Source organism: Dipteris shenzhenensis, chromosome 15 (genome assembly GCF_047967505.1).
Source record: "Dipteris shenzhenensis isolate YYH24624 ecotype China chromosome 15, Dip_SZ_1.0, whole genome shotgun sequence".
Taxonomy (NCBI): Eukaryota; Viridiplantae; Streptophyta; class Polypodiopsida; order Gleicheniales; family Dipteridaceae; genus Dipteris; species Dipteris shenzhenensis.
Genome location: NC_141610.1, coordinates 33,237,844 through 33,258,994, shown reverse-complemented (window position 1 = coordinate 33,258,994; position 21,151 = coordinate 33,237,844). Strand labels below are relative to the sequence as shown.

The 21,151-nt window shown below is 49.8% G+C and overlaps 1 protein-coding gene across 1 annotated transcript in view; it reads left to right on the top strand.

The window, feature by feature from the left end:
* LOC147893712 (zinc finger (C3HC4-type RING finger) family protein) overlaps nucleotides 1–20,876 on the top strand; it is a 64,155-nt gene extending 43,279 nt beyond the window's left edge. Inside the window, exons 17-18 of the mRNA XM_087385981.1 lie at nucleotides 20,391–20,459; nucleotides 20,609–20,876. Coding sequence (XP_087242107.1) covers nucleotides 20,391–20,459; nucleotides 20,609–20,671 — 132 coding nt within the window. The 3' untranslated portion in view covers nucleotides 20,672–20,876. The remainder of the gene's footprint in view (nucleotides 1–20,390; nucleotides 20,460–20,608) is intronic.
* Nucleotides 20,877–21,151: the final 275 nt, after the last annotated feature.

The window sequence follows — 21,151 nt, the reverse complement described above, 5'->3', positions numbered from 1 at the left end:
ACTGCTGTAAATAAATCCTACCAAGAGTGACCCATATATTTTGCATCTTTGTCTCGCTGACAATCTCCCGAGGGAAGCCATGATGCTTAAAAACATGCTCGATGAACTGCCAAGCAACCTGTGATGCTGAATAACGGGTCTTAGTGGGTATGAAATGGGCCTGCTTTGTCATTCTGTCAACCACCACAAAAATGCTATCCCATCCTTGCTCTTTGGAAGGCAACCTTGTGATGAAATCCATAGCAATGTGAGTCCATTTGCCTTATGGAATAGGTAATGGCTGCAAGAGACCTGCGGGTAACCGGCTGTCCACTTTATTCTGCTGGCAGGGCAAACATTCACTTACAAATTTAACTACATCCCATCACAAGCCATCCTAGATAAAGCTCTGTTTGACCTTTTCATATGCCTTAGTAATACCCGCATGTCCTGCCATAGGAGATGAGTGCATTTCCTGTGAGACCAGCAGTCGATACTTTGAATCTCGCACTAAATAAATTCTGTTCTTGCACCACAACAGCCCATTATGCAGCTTAAATTCAGCATGCCTCTGGCTCGATGGCCTTTGTAACTCCACAAATATGGGAGCTGCTTTAGAATCCTGCATGTATTCTTCCAGAATACCATGAATCCACTCCTGGTAGATGGTAGAAATGGCAGACAAACTGCAAGCCCACATACGGGGTAAGGCATCTGCAATCACGTTTTCTTTCCCTTTCCTGAACTCAATGTCGAAATCGTAATACTGAACCTTAGCCAGCCACCTCTTCTGCTTCATTGACAAGTTGGGCTGCGTAAGGAAATACCTGAGTGTCCTATGATCTGTCTTAACCTTGATTTTGCTACTGTACAGGTAGTGGTGTCATTTTTCGAAAGCATGGAGGATAGCCAACATCTCCTGATCATACACATGATAATCCAGTTCCTTGGCATACAATTTCCTGCTTTCAAAAGCAATTACCCGGTGTTCCTACCTTAGCACAACCCCAAATTCTTTGCTACTGGCATCTGCCTCCACAATGAAAGTACGTGAAAAATCAGGGCATACCAACACAGGAGCATGAGTGAGGGCGAATTTCAGGTCCTCAAAGCTGTGTTGTGCATCTGTAGACCACATAAAAGCATCCTTCTTCAAAAGGTATGTCAGAGGGGTTGGCAAACTTGCGAATAAAGCACCTGTAGAAGGAAGAAAGACCTAGAAATCCCCTCAACTGAGTAGGGTTGCGTGGCTGCGGCCAACAATCCTCAATGCATTTCACCTTTGCAGGATCCACTCGAATGCCATCCTTGCTCACAATGTGACCAAGATACTCAACATCTTCTGCCATAAAAGTGCATTTGCTGGCTTTAGCATCGAGGGTTCATGCACCTATCGCTTCGCCAGCTAGCACATATAGCCAGACGTAGCCAGTGCATCAGATGACAGCAGCTTCTACGCAGCAGGGGGTTGGTGGTGGGCAGCAAGCCACTTTTGACAACATGTTGGCAGATTCTTTGCGTTCATATAAGGCCCTACCTGATGCCATCAAACTTGAGATGCCCTTCTCCGATTATGTGAACCTCAAGCGTGATGATGCCCGCACTTATGGAGGTTACACACACAAGAATTATGCAGCCAAGGATACCAAGGACAAACTCATAGTCCATAAGCTTAAAGAGGACACTCGCACTCCCAATGAGTTGGAGGAGTGGCTCATGAAGCTGGAAGACTATTTCCGCTTCTACCCCAAGTCTGAGGAGAAGAGCATCATTTTTGCAGGTATGCATATGCAGAACTATGCCCACACATGGTGGCGATACATGAGGGATTCACCTCAGAGACCAACCACTTGGAGGGGTTTCAAAGAATTGATGGTCACTACATTTGTATCCCCACTTGTCTTGGATCAATACTTGGCTGAATTTTATGCCTTGTCATAGACCGGTACGGTCCAAGAGTACTTGTAGCGCTTTTGGAGGCTTTCTTTGTTTGTGCAGGACGTATCTGAAAAAGGAAAGCTGCTACATTTCATTCATGGGTTAAGTCCTTCTCTCACTGTAGATGTGAAGGCTCATAACCCTCAAACTATCGAGAGGGCAGCTCAGCTTGCAGAAGTATTCAAGCCTAAATATGCTGGCAAGCACAGAAATGCCATGGGCAGCTCGCATGCTACGGGGTATGACGCTGAGTCGAAGCCTAAGTTTGCCGAGTGGACTGACAAGAAATATGCAGCAGCACCATTTCCTCGCTTTCCTACTGTCTCAGGTAGTAAGATGCCGTATGCCAAGCCTTACAGGTATCCTGATGCCAAGCCTGGAGGCAAGCCTACTGCTGGAAATGAGCATGTTGAGATAAAACAGCATACACGGGCAATAATGGACAGCAGAAAGAAGGCCAACTTATGCTTTAAATGTGGCGAGAAATGGAGATGACGAGGAATTGTTTGATGCCCCAGGTTCTTTGGATACGTCTCAGGATGAGATGGCAAAAACACATGATGCAGATGAGACTCCTGACACTGGAGCCACGAAGGGCACTGACTTTCCTTTTGATCCTGGTGGTGCTACTACGCATGACACTCATGCTTCGCATTCGTATGAGATTGTTCCCACTAGTGGCATGAGAGGCCATAGGGCCACACTCTTTTCTGTGGAGCACCACGATGCAATGCCTTTTTATGCACGTGAAGATGCAGGTTGTAATGCTCCTGTGAACGAGGAGGAGGTTTATTGGGATGCCTAGCCAATACTTTATACTATTTCCATGCATGCCCTGATTGGTGCCAAAAGTGCTGATACTATCAGATTAACAGGGATTATGAATGGCCGGATTGTGCACGTGTTGGTGGACAGCGGTAGCACCCACAGTTTTGTTAACTGCAAGACCTTACAGAGGGTGGGACTGATTGCTACTGAGATAGACCATGGGCTGAGAGTAGAAGTGGCCAGACGACATATGATCAGTACATCTTTTTTTTTCTTTTTTTTCTTTTTTTTTTTCAAAGAAAGGAACCTTCTATTAATGCTTGAAAGACTTCATACAAAACAGCAGCCCCGAAGGTGCTGAGTATGGGAAAAACCGAAAAAGGTTGAAAGAAAGAACCGGCCTGCTGTTCCAGAGAAACCCAACTGACTGCCTAGGGGATCTCTGGGGTACTGGGGCTAACAGCCAAGTGGGGGGACTATCGAATCTCTCACGGAGTGAAGATGTAGAAAACTCCTATAGACCAAGCCTTGCAGAAACAAGCATGCCTCTCGATAGTTGCCCTGGAGCCTGGAGTCCCACGCTCCCAAGTGGACTGTAGAGTATAAATGATATCTTGCCAGATGGCAACTAGGGTAGCTAAGGGTGGAACCGGGTGCTCCCCCATCACAAGACTGCAACGAGCCACCCAAAATTTCCAAGCCGCGATGCTGGCTACCACCTCCTAAACACTGCCCTCCCTAGGAGGAGGAGGAGCTAGGCTGTCCGGAGGGACTGCCTCGTGGAGTGCTATCCTCTGGATGCTCTGACCCTGTATCTGGTAGGCTGGGGAGATCTCATCAATCTGAAATGCGTGTCCTCCCTCTGTCAACCAAGCCACCATCCCCCAGGTGTAGTTTCTCTAAAGACTCAGCATGTGTCATGATCCTGAGGGCTCCCATCCAAATCCTCGCTGCGCTACGACAGCTCCACAGGTAGTGCGGGGTAGTCTCTAGGACACCATCGGAGCAACAATGGCACTGCCCCTCCACTCTCATCTGCTCCAACCACAGTTCGATGGGCAAGCCTCCGTGGGCGGCCAGCTAGAAAAAGTATGAAATCTTCCTCGGCCGCAAACTGGACTACAATCGTGTCCAAAACCTGGAGCGAACATCCGAGGCACTCTCTGGGTCACCCAATGCCTCTCCCTCGAGGGAGTCCATCTCGATAAGTCCATCTGAAGCCTTCTGCCAATCCATGTGGTGTAGGAAAAGAAGGGCACCGCATCCACCTGCTCGGCTAGGCCGTCCCTGGAAGGCCAGAACCACTCTTCTGGATCCCACTGGACCTCCCTCAGGGGTCTACCCTCCCACAGCCAAAGGCGCCATCTAGGGGCGTCCTGCTCTGAGATACTGGAAGGGTCAATGTGCCACTCCTTCCCCAAACGTCCCACCACTCTGATCATCTGCCAGTGAATCCCATCAAGACTCCCATCCATCTCGGGGTCTCTCTCAGTGAGTGGTTGGAGTAGGCCTCTAGGTCCTACACGGAAGAAGCCAAGGTGTGTGCTGCCTCGCTGCATCAACATCCTCAAGGGGACACCAATGCGGGAAAACTGCCCCAACCATATGCTGTCTCTCCAAACGTGAAGTCCTTCCCATCAGGACTCAGGAATGGCTAAGTCAATCTCGCCCATCCACTGCCCTGCCCCTCGCAAATGCGCTAGGGCGTCAAGCCTCGCCTCTGCCTCCATGGGTAATCTGCTCCAACTGCCAAAGGACCCTGCTGGACCACTGTCCCACTGTGCCCAACCAATGTGAGTCCGCTGTCCGAGCATACGTCGCTCTTGATCTCTGATCTCTGGGTGCCACATAAGGGGTTGGCGCTCAAACTCCTCTTTGCATCTGGGCGGAGCACGGATTAGACCCCTTGCGAGTCTCTGCCAGGACCCTGTGAAGGCTTTCATCAAGGGGGAACCCTTCCCCGTAAGGGGGCCTATGAGATAATCTATCTGTGTCGATCTGTGTAAAGGCTGCCACTGTCCCCTAGTGGGTGGGGTGTTCCTTAGAAGCCCTTGCTGTAAGAGGAGCTTTCAAGGCTCTGCACCTGGGGTGAGGCCACGAACCACCAACTTGCCCGGAAGGGCTCTGCTCTGCATCTTCGGATCAATGATACCCAAGCCTCCCAGTGCCTGCAACATGATCACCGTCTGCCAAGCTACTTGGGCTCAAGTGTTCCTCGTGCCGTCTGAACCCGCCCAAAGGAAGTTCCGTACCAAACGTCGCGGAGCTGCCCAATGCATCATCTGTGAAAGCACCAGCAGGAGGTGATATACCAGGCTGTGGCAAGAAGGACCTGGTTTGCCACTAGGGCACGACCTGCAAGGGAGAGTTTGGCCGAGTTCCAGCGGAGAAGCTTGCGCCAAACACTCTCAAGGACTGGGGCAATCTGTTGCTCTGCTGTAATGTCAATACCAACCTGGCATCCAAAGTATCTCGCTGTCTAGCCCCGCGGTATCCATCTGAAGCCAAAGTCCCTCCCCACTCAAGGATCTCCTGTGTCTCCTCAAAGCCTGTGAAGAAACCTATGGATTTTGTCCAGTTGATCCGTGCACTCGAGGCCTCACAGTAGATAGCGAGGGCGCCCGTGACTCTCTCCAAACTTGCTGTGGTGCCCTCAACATACAAGGTCGTGTCATGTGCAAACTCTGAGTCAAGTAGCTCCTCCTCTTGTGTGATTGGGAGCCTTAACCCTATGAGACCCGCCACTTGTGATCTCAAGTAGTAGTCCAAAGCCTCCGCCACAAAGAGGAAGAGGAAGGGAGCGAGTGGGCAGCCCTGGCGGACCAAGCGAGAGAGAGGAATGGCCTCGCCCGTGTGTCCTCCCATAAGCATCTGACTAGAGCTCCGTGCATATAGCGCTGAACCTCTGACCCATTTGTCTGAGAAATGGAATCTCCGCATAGTGCCCTCTAGGAAGGACCACTCCACCTTGTCGTAGGCCTTCTCAAAGTCCAAGAGAAGGACGGCCGCCTCCCAGAATGTGAAGATGTTGTCCAAGATGCTGTGCTCTTGGACAAACCCAGTCTGTGTGTCGTGGATGATGTCGGGCGGTAGGATGAGGCCGTAACCGCAAACTCAAGACCTTGGCGAGGATCTTATATGCAGTATCAAGCAGAGTGATCGGTCTCCACTGTCAGATGTCTCACCTATCTCCCCCTTTCGGGATCAAACAAATCCACCCCCTGCTCAAGGACTGAGGGAGAAAGCCTGTGTCAAATATCTCTTGGCAAGCTAAATGGAATGGGTGGAGATAATCTCCCAGAAGTTCCGGCAGAAGGCCGGAGTCAAGCCATCCTCACCCGGGCACTTCTAGGTTGGGAGAGCCTTGAGGGCTTCCAAGAGCTCCTCATCTGTGAAGGGCTCCTCAAGTCTACTGCATAAATCCTGTGAGACTACTGTCGAAACGTGATCCCAAACTACATCTCGGGCCACAAGACCAGCTGGGGTCAGGATAGAAGAATGTCATCTACACGGCAGATAACACACTAAATCCAGTTCAAGGGAAAGGCATTGTCCCTATGAACTATTTCATTGGTACAAAAGGATTGCTGAAAGATGTACTCTATGTTACGAAGCTCAGCAAGAACCTCGTATTAGTTGGGAAAATGACGGAATACAACTATCAAGTCATCTTTGATGGAGATGAATGCACAATTAGAGACTAATCTAGAGAATATCAACTAGTAGGAAAAGTAGTCAAGGAAGAACACTTGTTCAGAATGCTAGCTATAGTACCAAATTTGCATGCCATGTCATCTCAACTGCAACAAATGCCACTTTTCAAAAAATGGCACAAGAGATATGGACATGTCAATTTCAAAATCTTGATAGAGCTCAAAAATCAGAGCTCCTTGAGCCTCTCGATGGAGGCAAGGTCTCTCCTCAAAGCCCACTCATGCTCCTGAAGGGTCCTCCTCCGCCTAAGGGCGTGAGCATGTAGCTCCTCATTGCTCCGCTGAATCACATCGGCCACCCACGCAGCCCAGCCCTTGCACGGTGTCATCTCTGATTGCTCCCAAATCCCTGCCATCATGACCTGCTGGATCTCCTCGTCCTGCAGCAGGTCCTCTAGAATGCAGACCCCCTTCTGGGGGAGACCTCGTTGGGGCTGATCCAAGCGAAGTACCATTGGAGAGTGGTTTGACATCATGGTACCTGCCATAATTCCGGTAGATCCGCCTCTGTGGAGTGCCCAGTCCCCAACATAGAAACGGTCTAGTCTCTCTAGCAATCCATTGTGTCTCCTATGTCTAAAGGAGAAGAGGAGGCTGCCAAGTGTCCTGCTGAAATTTGGCTCTCTCCACGGGTCTCTGCCACTGATCATGAAAATGAAATGCTCCCAAGTGCTACGCTCTGCTGCTGGCATCTCAGAGAAAGAGGCGCTGCCTTGCTTGTCTTCCCCAAACTCCAGGTTGTTGAAGTCCCCTCCAACAATCCAGGAGTCTACAACTGGAAGACACTCTGACAGCCTCCTCCAAAAGGCTGGGCGGTGCTGTGTACACGCTAGGGTGTACACGTTCAGGATCCCAATCCTAGACTCTCCCGTCCGAACTCCCATCCAAACTACCCATCCTGGAATGAGCTCGCCTTGATCGTAGACCTCTGGAGCCAAAGATTGTGAGACTGAGATGTAGACCCCTCCGCTCCATCCTACTGCGGGGGACCAATCCACTGGACCTCTCCTTGGGAGATGGTGATGACGTCATCTGATGTGTGCGGCTGAAAACATGTGCTCCTGAATCATAAGGATGTCCACTGTGCGTCCTACCACTGTCCTCTGCAACTCCTACCAGAGTATTAGGTACTGCGGCTAGCTACGAACACGGTCGTGGAGCCCGTGTACGTCCCAACTCACTACGGTCCAACTCATGAGGACGGGGGTGTCGGGAACAAGGCTCTCGTGTGAGTGGGTGCCTGTCCCTGAAAGACTACCTTGTGTGACTTTGCCGGGGGTTTGGAGGGCGAGTAGTCAGTGTCTGTGCGGCGACGTACTAGGGTGGATGCCGGCTCAATACCGATCTTCCATGCCCACTTCATCATGAAGGAGGCTTCCACCCCAAACAGCTCCGCACACTTCTGGAGGGGCCATAAGTATTCCTGCTCAACCTTTGCCTCCAACAGCAATCTGATAGTTCCTGTCGCCAAACCACACACCGGCTCCTCGTGTGTGAAGCTCAACTGAAAGTTCACCTCCGCGCCATGGGCGTGCCAAAGGTCCAATCCCTGTGGCCCCATCCACTCGTCCATCATGCGTGTAATTTGATCTCCCATAATAGCATTGAACACCTCGGGGGACCACTTCTCCAACCCTGTGGAGGCAAACTGGAATCTTCAAATGGAGTGAGTTTGAGATCCCACTGCACTGATCAAACCCCCCTTCCGGGGCTGAAGGACCATGAGCGTTACCTCCAGTGGTAGAGGATAAGAGGTCGGAATCTCCAGATAGTTCCAGGGTCCTAACCTCAAGAAGTCTCGCAGTAAGGGACGCCCAGGCTGGAGGTTGAGAGCTGCTGACCGGGAGGAGGAGCCCTGTCCCTCAGGATCCCTCCCTGAACGGACCGGTTGCTACGATGAGGAAGCAGAAGGGGGTGTCATCTTTCCCTTGCCTGCTGACAAGGGTGTCGAGGCAGAAGAACCGGCTGAGGAGGTGAAGAGGGGGGCAGTGGGGGAGGGGGAGGGGGGGGGTAGGGATGCGGGGGGCGGGTGGTGAGAGTGACCATAGTAGGGGGGATGAGGAGGGGGGAGGGGGCGGGGGGAACCCAGAAGGGGGAGGGGGAGGTGGAAAGGAAGAGGGGGAGGGGTCGGGAGGGGGAGGGGGAGGGGGAGGAGGAGGAATAAGGACGACCGTAGGCCCCCCCTGCTGCTCAGGCTCGTCGGCACTCTAGATCCGCTCCTCCGCGGCCGCTGTCGGGCTAGTGTTCGCGGCTTTTGCCATCGCCACATTTGGAGCTCCTAGGGCTCGCTGCTGCTGCAAGGGTGGGTGCGGAGGCTGAACCTCTGAAGTGGGAGGACTGTCTGGATGGGCGGTGGCCCTTGCCGCTGGGGGAGGTGGCTCCTGCTGTTCCACCTTCGAGGCCTCTTGATCAACCCTGTCCCTCTCTCTACGATTGGCCCTCTACTTGCGGCGCTTGCGGGCCTGCTTTCTTAGTTTCTTTTTCTTTTTAACCTGGGTCCAGTCTCCTTCTGAGGTAGTAACCCTTGGGGTCTGAGACTCTTGCTGCTCCTCCCAGGCATATGGGGAGGCCATGGGGGAAATCTCTGGCAAGGTGACCCATCTGTCTGCACCGAAGACACTGGCTTGGTAGCCCGGAAATCTCCACCCTCTGGCGAAGTGTGCCCCCTTCAAGGGTCTCGAGGAGGATCAACTCTAGGAGGGACTCTGGGCTCTCAACCACCAGTCTGATCCTGGGGACTCCATCATCTACTAGAACTGAGGTGGCCGACTTTTGGCGGGGACTCGAGCACTGTGCCAAATGCCCGATCAATGGAGGGGAGGATGGCTCGATACTCCTTGGGAAGCCTTGGGAAGCGGACCAGAAAACGTGGAACATGGTGTGTCGTATCCATGTTCTCCACTGTGAACCCATGATACCAAGGAAAGAGGTAAACTACATGTGGGCCAAGGAGGATGGGGCTTTGCTCCACGAGTGTCGAGGAAGTGTCGAGGGAGCTCAACTGGATGAGGAAAACGCCTCTTTCATAGATGGTGACCTCCTGAATGTGGTCGCCCTCTAATGTCAAGCTCACCTGGATCCACTCTCGCACTTGTCTCCGTGTAGGCGTGAGGCCCACAATTCTGCCCACAAGCGCCTTGTCCTGGAGGAACTGAACTGCCTGATGTACCTGTTGCTTGTCACCTGGGGAAAGAAGAACCTCAACGGCTGTGGGAATCGAGGGTGCTACCATAGATCCCCTCTGGCCAGACCAAAGGTCACCACCAAGATTTACGAATGCTCCCGCTGCAGGGAGGCAAATGAAAAAAGGGAGAAAGGAAGAAGGACGTTGAGGTGGAGGAAAGAGGAGGAGAGGGCGGCACAGAAAGTAGAGGGGAGGAGAGGAAGGAGGGAGCAAGGGAGAGGAGAAGGAGGAAGGAAAGAAGAAAAGGAAGGAGGGTGGGAGAAGAGGAGGAGGAGGGGGGGAGGCGGAATGGCGGGGGGGGGGGGGGCGTGCTGGCAGGAGGGGCAGAAGGACGGGTGGAGGTGCGAGGCGGAGGGAGGAGGCTGGGAGGCAAGGAGGTGGAAGGAGGAGGGGTGGAGTGGGGCGGAGGAGCAGCAAGGGGAGACAGAGCGGGAGAAGGTAGGGCGGGGGGTGGAGGCGGAGCGGGGAAGGCAAGGCGGAGCGGAGAAGGAGGGGCTGGGCAGCGCGAGGGCAAGGGCGAGGCAAGGAGGAAGGGCGGCGAGGAGGGGGCAGCGGGCGGAGCAACCAAGAGCAGCGGGCAGCCTACAGGCCGCCACGGGCGGAGGGGGGGAGCTCACCGAGCAGCTCCATACTCTCTCCTTAGCTACTTGTGTGGAGTTTACTTAAGCATTGATCAGTAGATCTTGTTGCCAAGATGCAAGGATTAAGTTCTTTGATGACTATACATTTGCAGGTGATCTCTTGGCACTTGACATGGGCCCAATAGATGTTGTCCTGGGCTGTGATTGGTTGCAATCACTGGGCAAAATCAGCATGGATTTCAATGCCTTAACACTCAGCTTTGTCCACAGGGACAGATCAGTTAAATTGCATGGTATTGCAGCTCCTAAACTGCAGGTCATTTCAGCAAGGCAGTTGGCCAGAGAGTTCAAGATGGGCAGTGCCATATATGCATTAAATGTGTCAGTAACTAAGGAGGGTGGCACTCCCCGTGTTGATGATTGTGATATGCACACATTGCTCTTAGAGTTTGGAAATGTGTTTGCTGATTTGCCTTCACAGTTGCCTCCGAGAAGAGACGTAGATCATGCCATAGTCATGGAACCTGCCAGTAAGCCAATCAATAAGGCCCCATACTGACTCTCTAAGGTAGAACTGGAGGAAGTGGCAACTCAAGTGAGGGACTTACTTCAGAAGAGGTTCATCACTCATAGCACTTCTCCTTTTGCATCCCCTATGCTCCTAGTGAAGAAGGACGGTTCTTACCGTATGTGCATTGACTACAGAGACTTGAATAAGGTCACCGTCAAGAACATGCTATCTATCCCCAAGATAGATAACCTGATGGATGAACTCAAGGGTGCTCAGTTTTTCACTAAGATTGATTTGAGGTCCGGCTATCATCAAATTAGAATGAAAGCTGGGGATGAGCACAAGACAGCCTTTCGCACAAAGAGGGGACTGTATGAGTTCAAGGTGATGCCTTTTGGATTGACCAATGCACTAGCTACCTTCTAGGCACTCATGAACAAGATTTTGCAGCCTCTCCTTTTCAAATATGTGCTGGTATTTTTTTATGACATCCTCATTTACAGCAAGGATAAGAAGGATCACATCAGACATGTCAAGCAAGTGCTGGAAATTTTGAGGTTGCATCAGCTGCATACCAAAGGGCTAAGAAGAGGACTGACCTCTCTCCCAAGGGTGTGGGCTGCCATATAAACCCAAGCCAGCTCCATGCATACTCGTTGGTGCGGTGAAAGGAGCTCTAGCCGGCGGATGCACACCAACGGGTCGGCCCAAAAGAGACAGCTCAGCCTGCATGGATGCAGAAAGCTGTGAGCCAAAAGATGGCCTGACATCTTGCAAGAAGGTGCTCTGTGGCAAAGAAAATGCATCATCGAAGTCTGGATAATCCCCATGCTGGGGTACATGCAACGGTCCAGAAGATTGATGCTCATAGGCACGGCGGGCATCTGCCATAAAACCCTTGCATGGAGCAGACAAAACATCCTGACTGCCTGAATGGTCCCCTTGCCAGGGTGCGGGCTGCTTACCCTTATTCTGCAATGGCAGATGTGATCTGCTATCCCATCTGGACAAGAGCGGTATCCTGCATAGCCATGGCTGTGGTAAGCTGCGGGCTGAACACCTGTCCTATTTGCCGGAAAGCACCCTGGAGCATAGAGGAAAGGGCATCTAGAAACTGCGTCTGCACTGCCTGCGCTTCTCAGGATGCAAGAGAGAGAGGCTGAGTCGAACGAACCTCTGTACCACCAGTGGATGCAGCCATTGTGGCATGCACTTACTCATACCGAGCAGCCTCATCAGTGTCATGCAATATATCACGAGGGGCACGCTTCGGTGGCATGGTGACTAGCCATGGAGAGAGGAGCTCAAATGTAGGTAAGGAGAAATGGATAGCAAAACCCTGCGTAATGAGCACCTGAGAGTGTGCGTGGAAACACGAAAATGTCGATGGAGAGGCTCGGAAGAAGGGTTGTCGAAGAAGCTTCGAAACGGAGCCAAAATGGCTCCAAACGGGCTATGAAAGGCCCCTTAAAAGAAGCTGAAAAGTGAACTTTTTCCCCCTTTTTTTTTTGGGGGGGGGGGGGTTCCCTAAGTCACCTAGGACAGTTAGGACTCCTAACCTAAGGCTGCTAAGATAGTTAGGACATTGACCTAAGGTAACCTAACTTGACCATTTAACCCTAGTTAGCACTAACCTAACCTAGCCCAACTAACTGATCCTAAACCCAACCAAACTAACTAAACCTAACCAAAGTAACCCAACCCAACCCAAGGTTAGTCTAGCATAGGGAACCTTAGAGGCTAAGGTTTGCAGGGCGAGGAGGATGCGGACAGAATGATTACGCAGCAGGCACCGGGTTCTAGATAGGGGAAGCATGAAGCAGGAGCTGGACGGGGAGGTCACAAAATGGGCAACGAGGAGGTCACGAAATGGGAAGATCATGTAGTAGGCGAGGCTCGATAGAAAGCGACGGGTAAATGGCAAAACGACTGGGTAAACGGGCGGAATGGACAGTTCATGGTGACGCCTTTGCTTGAGTCGATGCTGCTTGTGGGTGGACGGGGTCGGGGAAATTGTCGCTCGGGATAAGGATTGGCGCAGCTAGCAGAGGCTGGGCGCTCGTCTGGTTGGAGCCCAGCTAGCTCGGAGATGCTAGTTCCTCTGGGAGTCTACGTACGTTAGCAGCTCCTCTATTCATTAGCAGCTGGTTGACATATGGGCGTCAAGGGAAATCATGGGCGCTTCATTGACAACGGACCTGGTATAGCGCAGATGCGTTTGGTTGGAGCTGACGGCCAGTAGAAGGTGCAGCTACTTGATTTGAATGGAGCAGCAGACACGGGTGGTCACAACTAGCAGAGGGTCGGGGTGAATTGCTTGAAGAGGAAGACAAAGGTCCTAGAGTCGAGGCTCTGATACCAATGTAAGAAAGGGGGAAAGGGGCAGATTAGAGAAAGGGGGTAGAATTGGTAGGAGGGAGAGAGAGAAAGGGGAAGAAGGTGAGGGAAGGGTAGAGGAAGGAGAAGAGAGAGAGAGAGAGAGAGAGAGATTGGGAGAGAGAGTAGGCAGCACGTAGGAAGAAGGAAGGGGTGGAGTAGATAGGATTAGATATCACATCAAATGGTACCGTACAAATCATTAGGGGCTGACTTATATAGTCCCCCTTCTTTCTCCCATCTTACCACCAATTTCCCTTCTTTTTTCCCACCTAATTCCCTGCTATTTCCCACCTTCATTACAATGATGCTCTCATCTCATCAAGCTCCTCTCCCTCAGCCTCCCAAAGGACTAACTCAGATGTATAGAAGTCTGTGACACGTGTCTGTGCACGGTCTATCTCAATGACCTGTGGTCTCGTCTCTTGATGCTCTCTGGTTTGTCGCATCAGTATATCTTTGTGTTGCCGCATCTCAATGAGAAGAGTCCAACACAAACCTGATCAGGAAAGTGGATCAGCCGTGTAAGCAGACCAAAGCCAAGCCTCTCTTGGAAGAGGCAGTGATATCGCCCTCGGATCTCATAGTATACTGTGCAGACACACAGAAAGTGCTCCTCTGTCTCGACCTCCCCCATCGAGCATAGTCTACATATCCTTTGCTCTCTGGGTATGCTTGCGGCTCTCCTTGCCTTAATCCTCAGCTGATGTGACAAGACTTGCAATTGTCCGATCGCGATCCTCAGTGCATGTGAGACTCTCCTATCCTCCTGATACTGAGGTCTGATGACGAGACCATACTCCGAGACCCTCAGGAAATGGTCATGGTAGAACTGGATCTTGGTGGGGAACTCCTGGTCTCCCCCCCAAGCCTGAGACGCATGAAGTTGGAGGACGTCCAACCGTATGATGCGGTTGATCTCATCTCATGGGATCCTCTCGTGTGGTGCATCCATATTGTACTGAAAGGGGGGAAGTCTGTCCATCTGATGCCGTGGCTACCAAACCATGTGGATATCTGTGCATACCATGCTGTATCAACACCACTCTTCGCCAGTTGCCTAGAAGACTACAGTGCTAGCCTCGGTAACCTCCACTAAGGTAAGGCCCTGACTCGGTGAAGGAATGTACTGTCTGAAAGATGGCATCAACATGGAGAGGGGTCATGGCGAACGCTGCGTGTATGATCTGGTGGGGGACCGAGGGCTTACTCTGAATCATCTAGACCCCATGGTCACCTGTAGCCTCTCAAATTTCCTCCACTATGTCGCTGAAATGTCACTCCCCCAAAAGGGTGCTGCATACATGGCCGTCGACCTCACCAGGGTGTCAAAAAGCCAACCCTTTGTCGGAGGGTCCTGGAAGTGTGCCTGGAAACACTACCTCTCTAGTCGGGCCAGAGCACCCCATCCTATGTAAAGTCGTGATGTAGCTGCATGTGTCATCGTGAAACGTGGCCCGGTGAATACTACCCCCAAATATGTGTAAGACTGCACTATTTGGCTCATTTCGGTATGTGAAACTATGGCGACGGGACACTACTCGCGAGGTGTTGAAGATCATAACCTTGGTCTTTCCAAGGTTGACTGTCAAGTCTCTCTCTCTGCAGAACATCTCCAGAGCCTGTAGGTGTTTCTGCAAACCCTTTGTAGAGCAAGATATGAGGACTATGTCATTTGCGTACAACAATATCTGCACTATCAGGTCAGCTAGGAGTGAGCCCTCTCCACCTAGACTATCTATAAAAGGTGTAATCTCATCAATATAGAGCCCAAAGAGAGTTGGTGAGAGTGGACAACCCTGCTTCACTTCGATAGTGCTCTCAATCCAATCCGATAGACCTCCCGGGGCACATACTCTCCCTTTGACAGACTCATATAGACTCATCACCCCCCAAATCATGATCTCTAGAAGCTGCAACTCCTATAACCTCCTGATCAAGCGGGAGCGTGGTACAGTGTCAAATGCCTTACGAAAGTCTACAAAGCAAGTGTAGACTTTCTAGTGCCTCGACTTCATCTCCTCAATGATAGTCCTCGAGGTAAAGATGTGGTCCAGGGTGGAGTGCTGTCTCCGAATACCTGTCTGTCCAAGAGCCCACTACCTGTGACCCTCTGTGTGGTTGCTAATCTCTCTCTCTAGTACTGACCCGTATATCTTAGCCAGAGTGTGGACAATCATGAGAGTACGGTATTTTCTAGTATCCATGGGGTCACCTGCCTTGTGTATCGGTACGATGGTGGTAGTGCTCTAGGTGGCCGGAAAGCCATGGCATACGGCATGGTTGAACAGCTGCACTAAAATCGGGGTCAAGACCCCCTACCCATGTGTTCAGTGCTCAGTGCGTAGCCCCTCATGGTCTGGAGATCTTCGGTTATGAAGCTGGAGAAGGGCAGCCCGTACATCCTGTGCAATGAACAAGTGGCACGTAGTTGGCCTGGGCATAGTGGTCATATCAAGTGGTGTCTGACTGACCCGGGACACCATAGAGAGCATGCATATGTGTGTCAAACATCTGGATCTGTGATGGAGATGGGCGGCTTCCCCTCCGATAGGAGTCCCCATCTTGTAGTAGGGTCCCCCCTGCGAAAGGATCCGATCACCTCATCCATCCTATGTATGAGGAAATCTCGCTTCTTATGCCATGTCACTCAGCATGAGATTTGATGTGCCTTTGGTGCATCCAAGTGTCCCAGTGCTCGCTCACGTGTAAGATGGGCTCTTATCTCTCAGCACTCGTCGTCAAACCAGGGGTTTTGGGGCGTCCTCTCGTCCTGGGCGTGTGCAGATCGAGTCGTGGGAAATGATGTGGTGGCAGCCTGTTGTATCATCGAGACAAGGGTATCTGAGGCATGGACGAGGTCCATCCCGTCTCCAAGTAAGACTGGAAGCTCCGAGGCCAGGTGATTACTGGGTCAAGAGCACGGTCAAAATGGATCTGGACACGAGGTGTGGGGGGGGGGGTCCTCCTCATGGATGGCATGGTGGCTGAGATACGGAAGGCAAGGAATGAGTGGTCGGCCGCGAGTGGAGGAGGGGGCACAATGAAATCATTTATCCATGAGGCCAAAGCTAGTGGACCCAATAGGTAGTCTACTGTTCTTCTTCCCTCGCCATGTGGGAAACAAGTGAGTCACCAGATCATGACCATCTCTAGAGACCATTATATATGATCAAGTCGTGGATAGCCCCCAACTCAAGTAGATGTCTCCCGTACGTTCGTTGGTGCATCTGCATCCGCTTACTGTCTCACTATTCCCAGCTCTACTGCATCCATCTCTGGCACTATGAGGGAATCATCATCGAAATCTAGTAGGCCAACTTGTCTGTTTCCAGTACGTGCATTGAAGTCACCAAGGAGGAGGGTGTCCCCCTGTCTAGAGAGCTCTGTGATGTCAGCATGAATAGTATCATATGGGCTGCCCTTCTGTGGTGACTTCCCGATGATGTATCTGGGGGAAAGTAACACATTGCAATGAAGATCAGGCGTGTGTCTGGAATCTGAATTCGCACCCACATATGTCGTGCATGCTCCTCTCTCCAGATCACAGATATGAGTGGTCTCAGGTGTGCTCTAAAAAGGACAGCCACACCTCCCGATCCCCGTATCCCACTGTCTCCCCTCATCTCCTTCATATGGCTGATTACCAGATATACCCCGTCATTGTCGGCAGCGTATATATATTTGAATGATCTCATATATATTTCAAATAAGATCATTCAAATTATATATAATCCTATAACTTTGCAAGAAGCAGTCCATTTTCTCGATAATTGTATGGGTTGTTCCGGTGCCCTTAATAAAGAACTTGGCCTTTTAAAAGAAGAGAAACCTTCAAAGGGGATTCCTTGCAGAGTCCTCATTCGAGCGGATCTGCTCCAGCTCCACACCTGGCGGACATGGTTTCTTCACTCCGAGCTTCCTGTGAAGCTCGACTTCTACCGCTGACACTGCCTCCAGATCTCACAAGAGGGCTTCATCACACCTCCGGGTTACACACAACTTCATCTACCACATGCACTCCGGATCTCCCTCGGTCAGTTTAGGGTCTCGTCACACCGATTACAGATCGAGAGCGGACGCGCAGAGGGTATTCCACGAGAGGACCGCCTTTGCCCACTTTGCGACTTACAGGAGATCGAGTCGTAGGAGCACTTTGCTTTCAGTCGTCCTGTCTATTATGCCATTCGAGGCCGGTACCACTGCCTCTTCCGCGACGGATTCGGCTCCCTCCCACCATGCTGCAGTTCCAGGATCAGCGATGCCTAGCCGCCTTCTTACATGAGATGACTCGCCATCGAGATACCTCTCTCCGAGCACGGCGACACGAGCAGCACACACAGTGTGAGGACACCCAGCGGCCTATCACTGATTTCTTCCAATCACAGGATACCTCTCCTCAGTCTAGCCGACGACGCGGACGTGAGCGAGAGCTAGAGCCACGACAGCTGCGCCAGCGGACAGACTCACACATCCGGATCCATGACATCTCGTCTCTGCTCTCTGCCCGCTCCACCGGGGTTACCGTTGCCCTCATCCACAGGGCCACCCGCTGCCCCTGACGATCGAGCTCGACTAGGTCACGTGCCGTCAGAGGCCAATCATCTATCACAGGGTTTTTTTCGGCCTCCCATTTGACGGCCCCTCTATGACGGCCCCTCTATGACTGGTCTCTGACGATCACCACTTGCACATTTTTTTGTAGAAACGGTTGGCTGGCCCGTTTTGAGACCGCCACCGTTATGCTCATTGTATCAGTTATCTTTAGTCTCATAGACCTTCACGGTCTCCCGAAGACTTTAATAAACTTTCTTTCTTTCTTTTCATAAAAGACTAAGCTCAACTTTAAGGCCAGTTTAAACTAAAAGATCGGAAGAAAGTCATGAACCCAGGCTTTGTTTAAATAACTAGGCAAAGATCATATGGCTGCCAGTTGTTGTAATAACAGAGATAAAAGTCTAAACAAGCCTAGAAATAGTTGCCCAAGCCACATATGGTACAAACCCTTATTCTCCTCTGAACATCAAAGTGGGAAAAAGTGAAGACGATTACACTTAGAGGAAGGCTTCTCCTGTTTCACTAATACTACCTTAGGCTCTACCATCTTTATGAGTTTATGGATTGACACCTTCTGCACTGGAGCATCATCGACAAAGTCTGTTGTAGTTGTTTGCCTTATGAACTTTGTGTCATTAATTCCATTGTGGAGGCAGATAAGGGAGATCCCCAAGCATGGCTCAGATTAGAGACGGGTTTTTTCAGGATACATAGCAAACTCTACTCGGAAATTGATGGTTTGTAGGCTCTTTTAGAGAGATATATATCATCAGCCTAGCAGTGCTCTTATTGATCAGATTCTCTCACAACGATCATCTGTCACTGGCCTCATCCATGGAAGATAATGAAAGAGAATTCACCTGCTTTCTCTGCCTTACACAGCATCCTTGTGAGCAAGTTTCAAAGGCTTGGATTTTGTTAGCATTGCCTTTCTTAGACTGTGATTGCAAGGCATTATGTTTGGCCTTGTACCTAGCCTTGGTTCAAAAAGGATCTCAGCACTTAATGTGCAAAATGAAGAAGGCACTTTATGGTCTCAAGCAAGCCCCATGGGTTTGGTACAACAAGATTGGCACATATTTTAGGTAACAAGGGTTCATGAGAAGTGAACGTGATCATGGACTGTATGTAAAGAGAGAATAAATTATCTTACAATCATTGTGTTTTATGTGGATACCTCATCATTTGGTTTAGGATTTGCCTATTGGTTCATGTAGCTTATTGATCTGCTGATCAATCTCACTTGGGGAGGTGGTACGTGAGATTCCACACCAGGACAATCTTTAGTTTATGAAGCAGATGCCTTTGATTGGAACTTCTCCACCCTATGTCATCAGAGAGCCACAAATGATTCATGATTCATTGGAGTAAGTATGATGGAGCATCGGGTGATTTTCAGATGGATCCTGTAGGAGATTTTACACACTTGGAAGCGGCAATGGTGGAAATGATTTGAGGCTGTCATAGAGAAATCACAGACTTTCCTCGAGGAGGGATATTGTGGCATGTTTTATCTGTTCACAAAGTATGGTATGAGGTAGCATGATGCTCTGTGATGAGCTATTCTGAAAAGGACTGATGATGGGTTGCTGCCTTTCCCACCTGGTATACCGTCATGTATTTCATTTCATTTGAGAATACCACAGCATGCCCAGATCTCTTTGTGGAAGCAGCGACATACAAAAGTCTGAGATTGCCGCAAGAAGCAGTACGACCAAGGTAGTCAATCCAGTAGCAACAATTGGGGGAATTTTCGTGGTAGAGGAAATCATCATGGTGGACATTCTAGTCATAGTCATTTTGCAAATGAACATGGGAATATGTTTCTTGCAAATGAGGAAATGCAGCAAATTGATATAGTGTACCTAGACATGTACCTAGACACTGATTGTAATCCCAAAGAGGATTTCAGCTATTATCAAGTCGACCAAGCGGAACATGATCCTTGGTACATTGACAACGGTGCATCATCTCACATGACAAATCATCAGGAATGGTTCACAGAGATGAAACCATTAGAAGGTTAGAAAAGACTATGTATCTCTACAAAAGCCAAAGGATTGCCAGATTGTAAGCTGCAGAAATCAAGCTTTTAGAGCTAACTGGAAGTCTGTAAGCTGCAATTGACCTCCTAGAAGATGCTATTGCAGGACGGGCGTACCTCTAACTTTTCTTAGCACTAAAAGACTAATCAACTTTAGAAGGAGTGCTATATATATTACTAAAATATGTGAAATATGGAGATGGCAGAAAGTCTTCTAGGAGGAAGATTTTCATACAAAAAACAACCAACAGATAGTGTAATTACAGCATCATATTTTGAGTGCTTTTCAGGGACAGGTTTTGAGGGGTTACATCTCCTTCAAATGGAAAAGCATTAGCTCTTTGCAGAGTTTCTTGTAGTCGTGCTGTACTTAACTAGTTTCCTTTTTAACAAAAAGGCAGTGCACCTCTCAGTAAAAATAATATCAGTGAAGGGGAACAATCTCCTATCCTACTATTGAATATGGCTTGTAATGTTGTTACCACTTAACCCCTTAGTCCTCACTTTGAGCACATCCTCTCTCTCTCTCTCTCTCTCTCTCTCTCTCTCTCTCTCTCTCTTGCTCAATTGTGAGTTTTTGTGAATAAGAAAGTTTCATGGAAGTTTGATTGCTTGGGAAAACATTCAATAAGAATGGGGGTGATATCCACAAATATTTCAGTCATATGTGTTTGTTGGGACCCTGTAACAAAGTTGCATTCCCAAATGATTTCAAGCATCTCATTTTGTTGTGGTTCAGGTTGCTAGCCTTCTGAACTTAAGGCCTTTGGACAAATTGCGTCTTCTCCGTTTAACTGATACTCGGGAGGTACGCTCTCTACTTAAACAGTTTTTCCTTTTTACAGAGATTGTGATGATGTAAAGGTTATTTGACTATATGATACAGGAGTTCTATCATTGTTAAGCATTAAGTAAATGGACTAAATGTAAAGAACTTGTGAATATGTCGGTTGGCAGCGACTCATCCAAAACCTTATTTTCTTACGAGGTGGGAATTTGGGAGGATGCCGTTTGCAATAACAAATTGCATGACTAGAATGAGGTCATGAGGTACTTTTTAGACTTGGAATAAAGATAGCTGCCGACATAATTAGTTTTTATTCCAATGTGAATGTACACTTTTCATTCTTCAATGGAATTTGTATTATTTGGCAACATGAAAAGAATTTGGAGAGAAGTATAGGCATTGTTTTTGCAACCAAGAAATGTTTCAGTATCTTAAATCTTCAGTCAAATTTGAGTATCCCATACGCAATAGTTAATTATTATACATGAACTTGGGGTGGTGGGAAAGGGAGAAATAAATAAATAAACAAAGGTTATTAAAGTCTTCGAAAGACCGAAGCATCTATAAAGGATACAATGAGCTGAATCAGTGGAGCCTCTAAGTGGTCATCTGCACCCTTGACAAGTACAACGTAAACATGAAAACTAGTACAAAGTGTATGAGCCCATGGAGAGGACGAAAGCTGTTGTGTGGTGTCACAGTGGTGGTCCTCT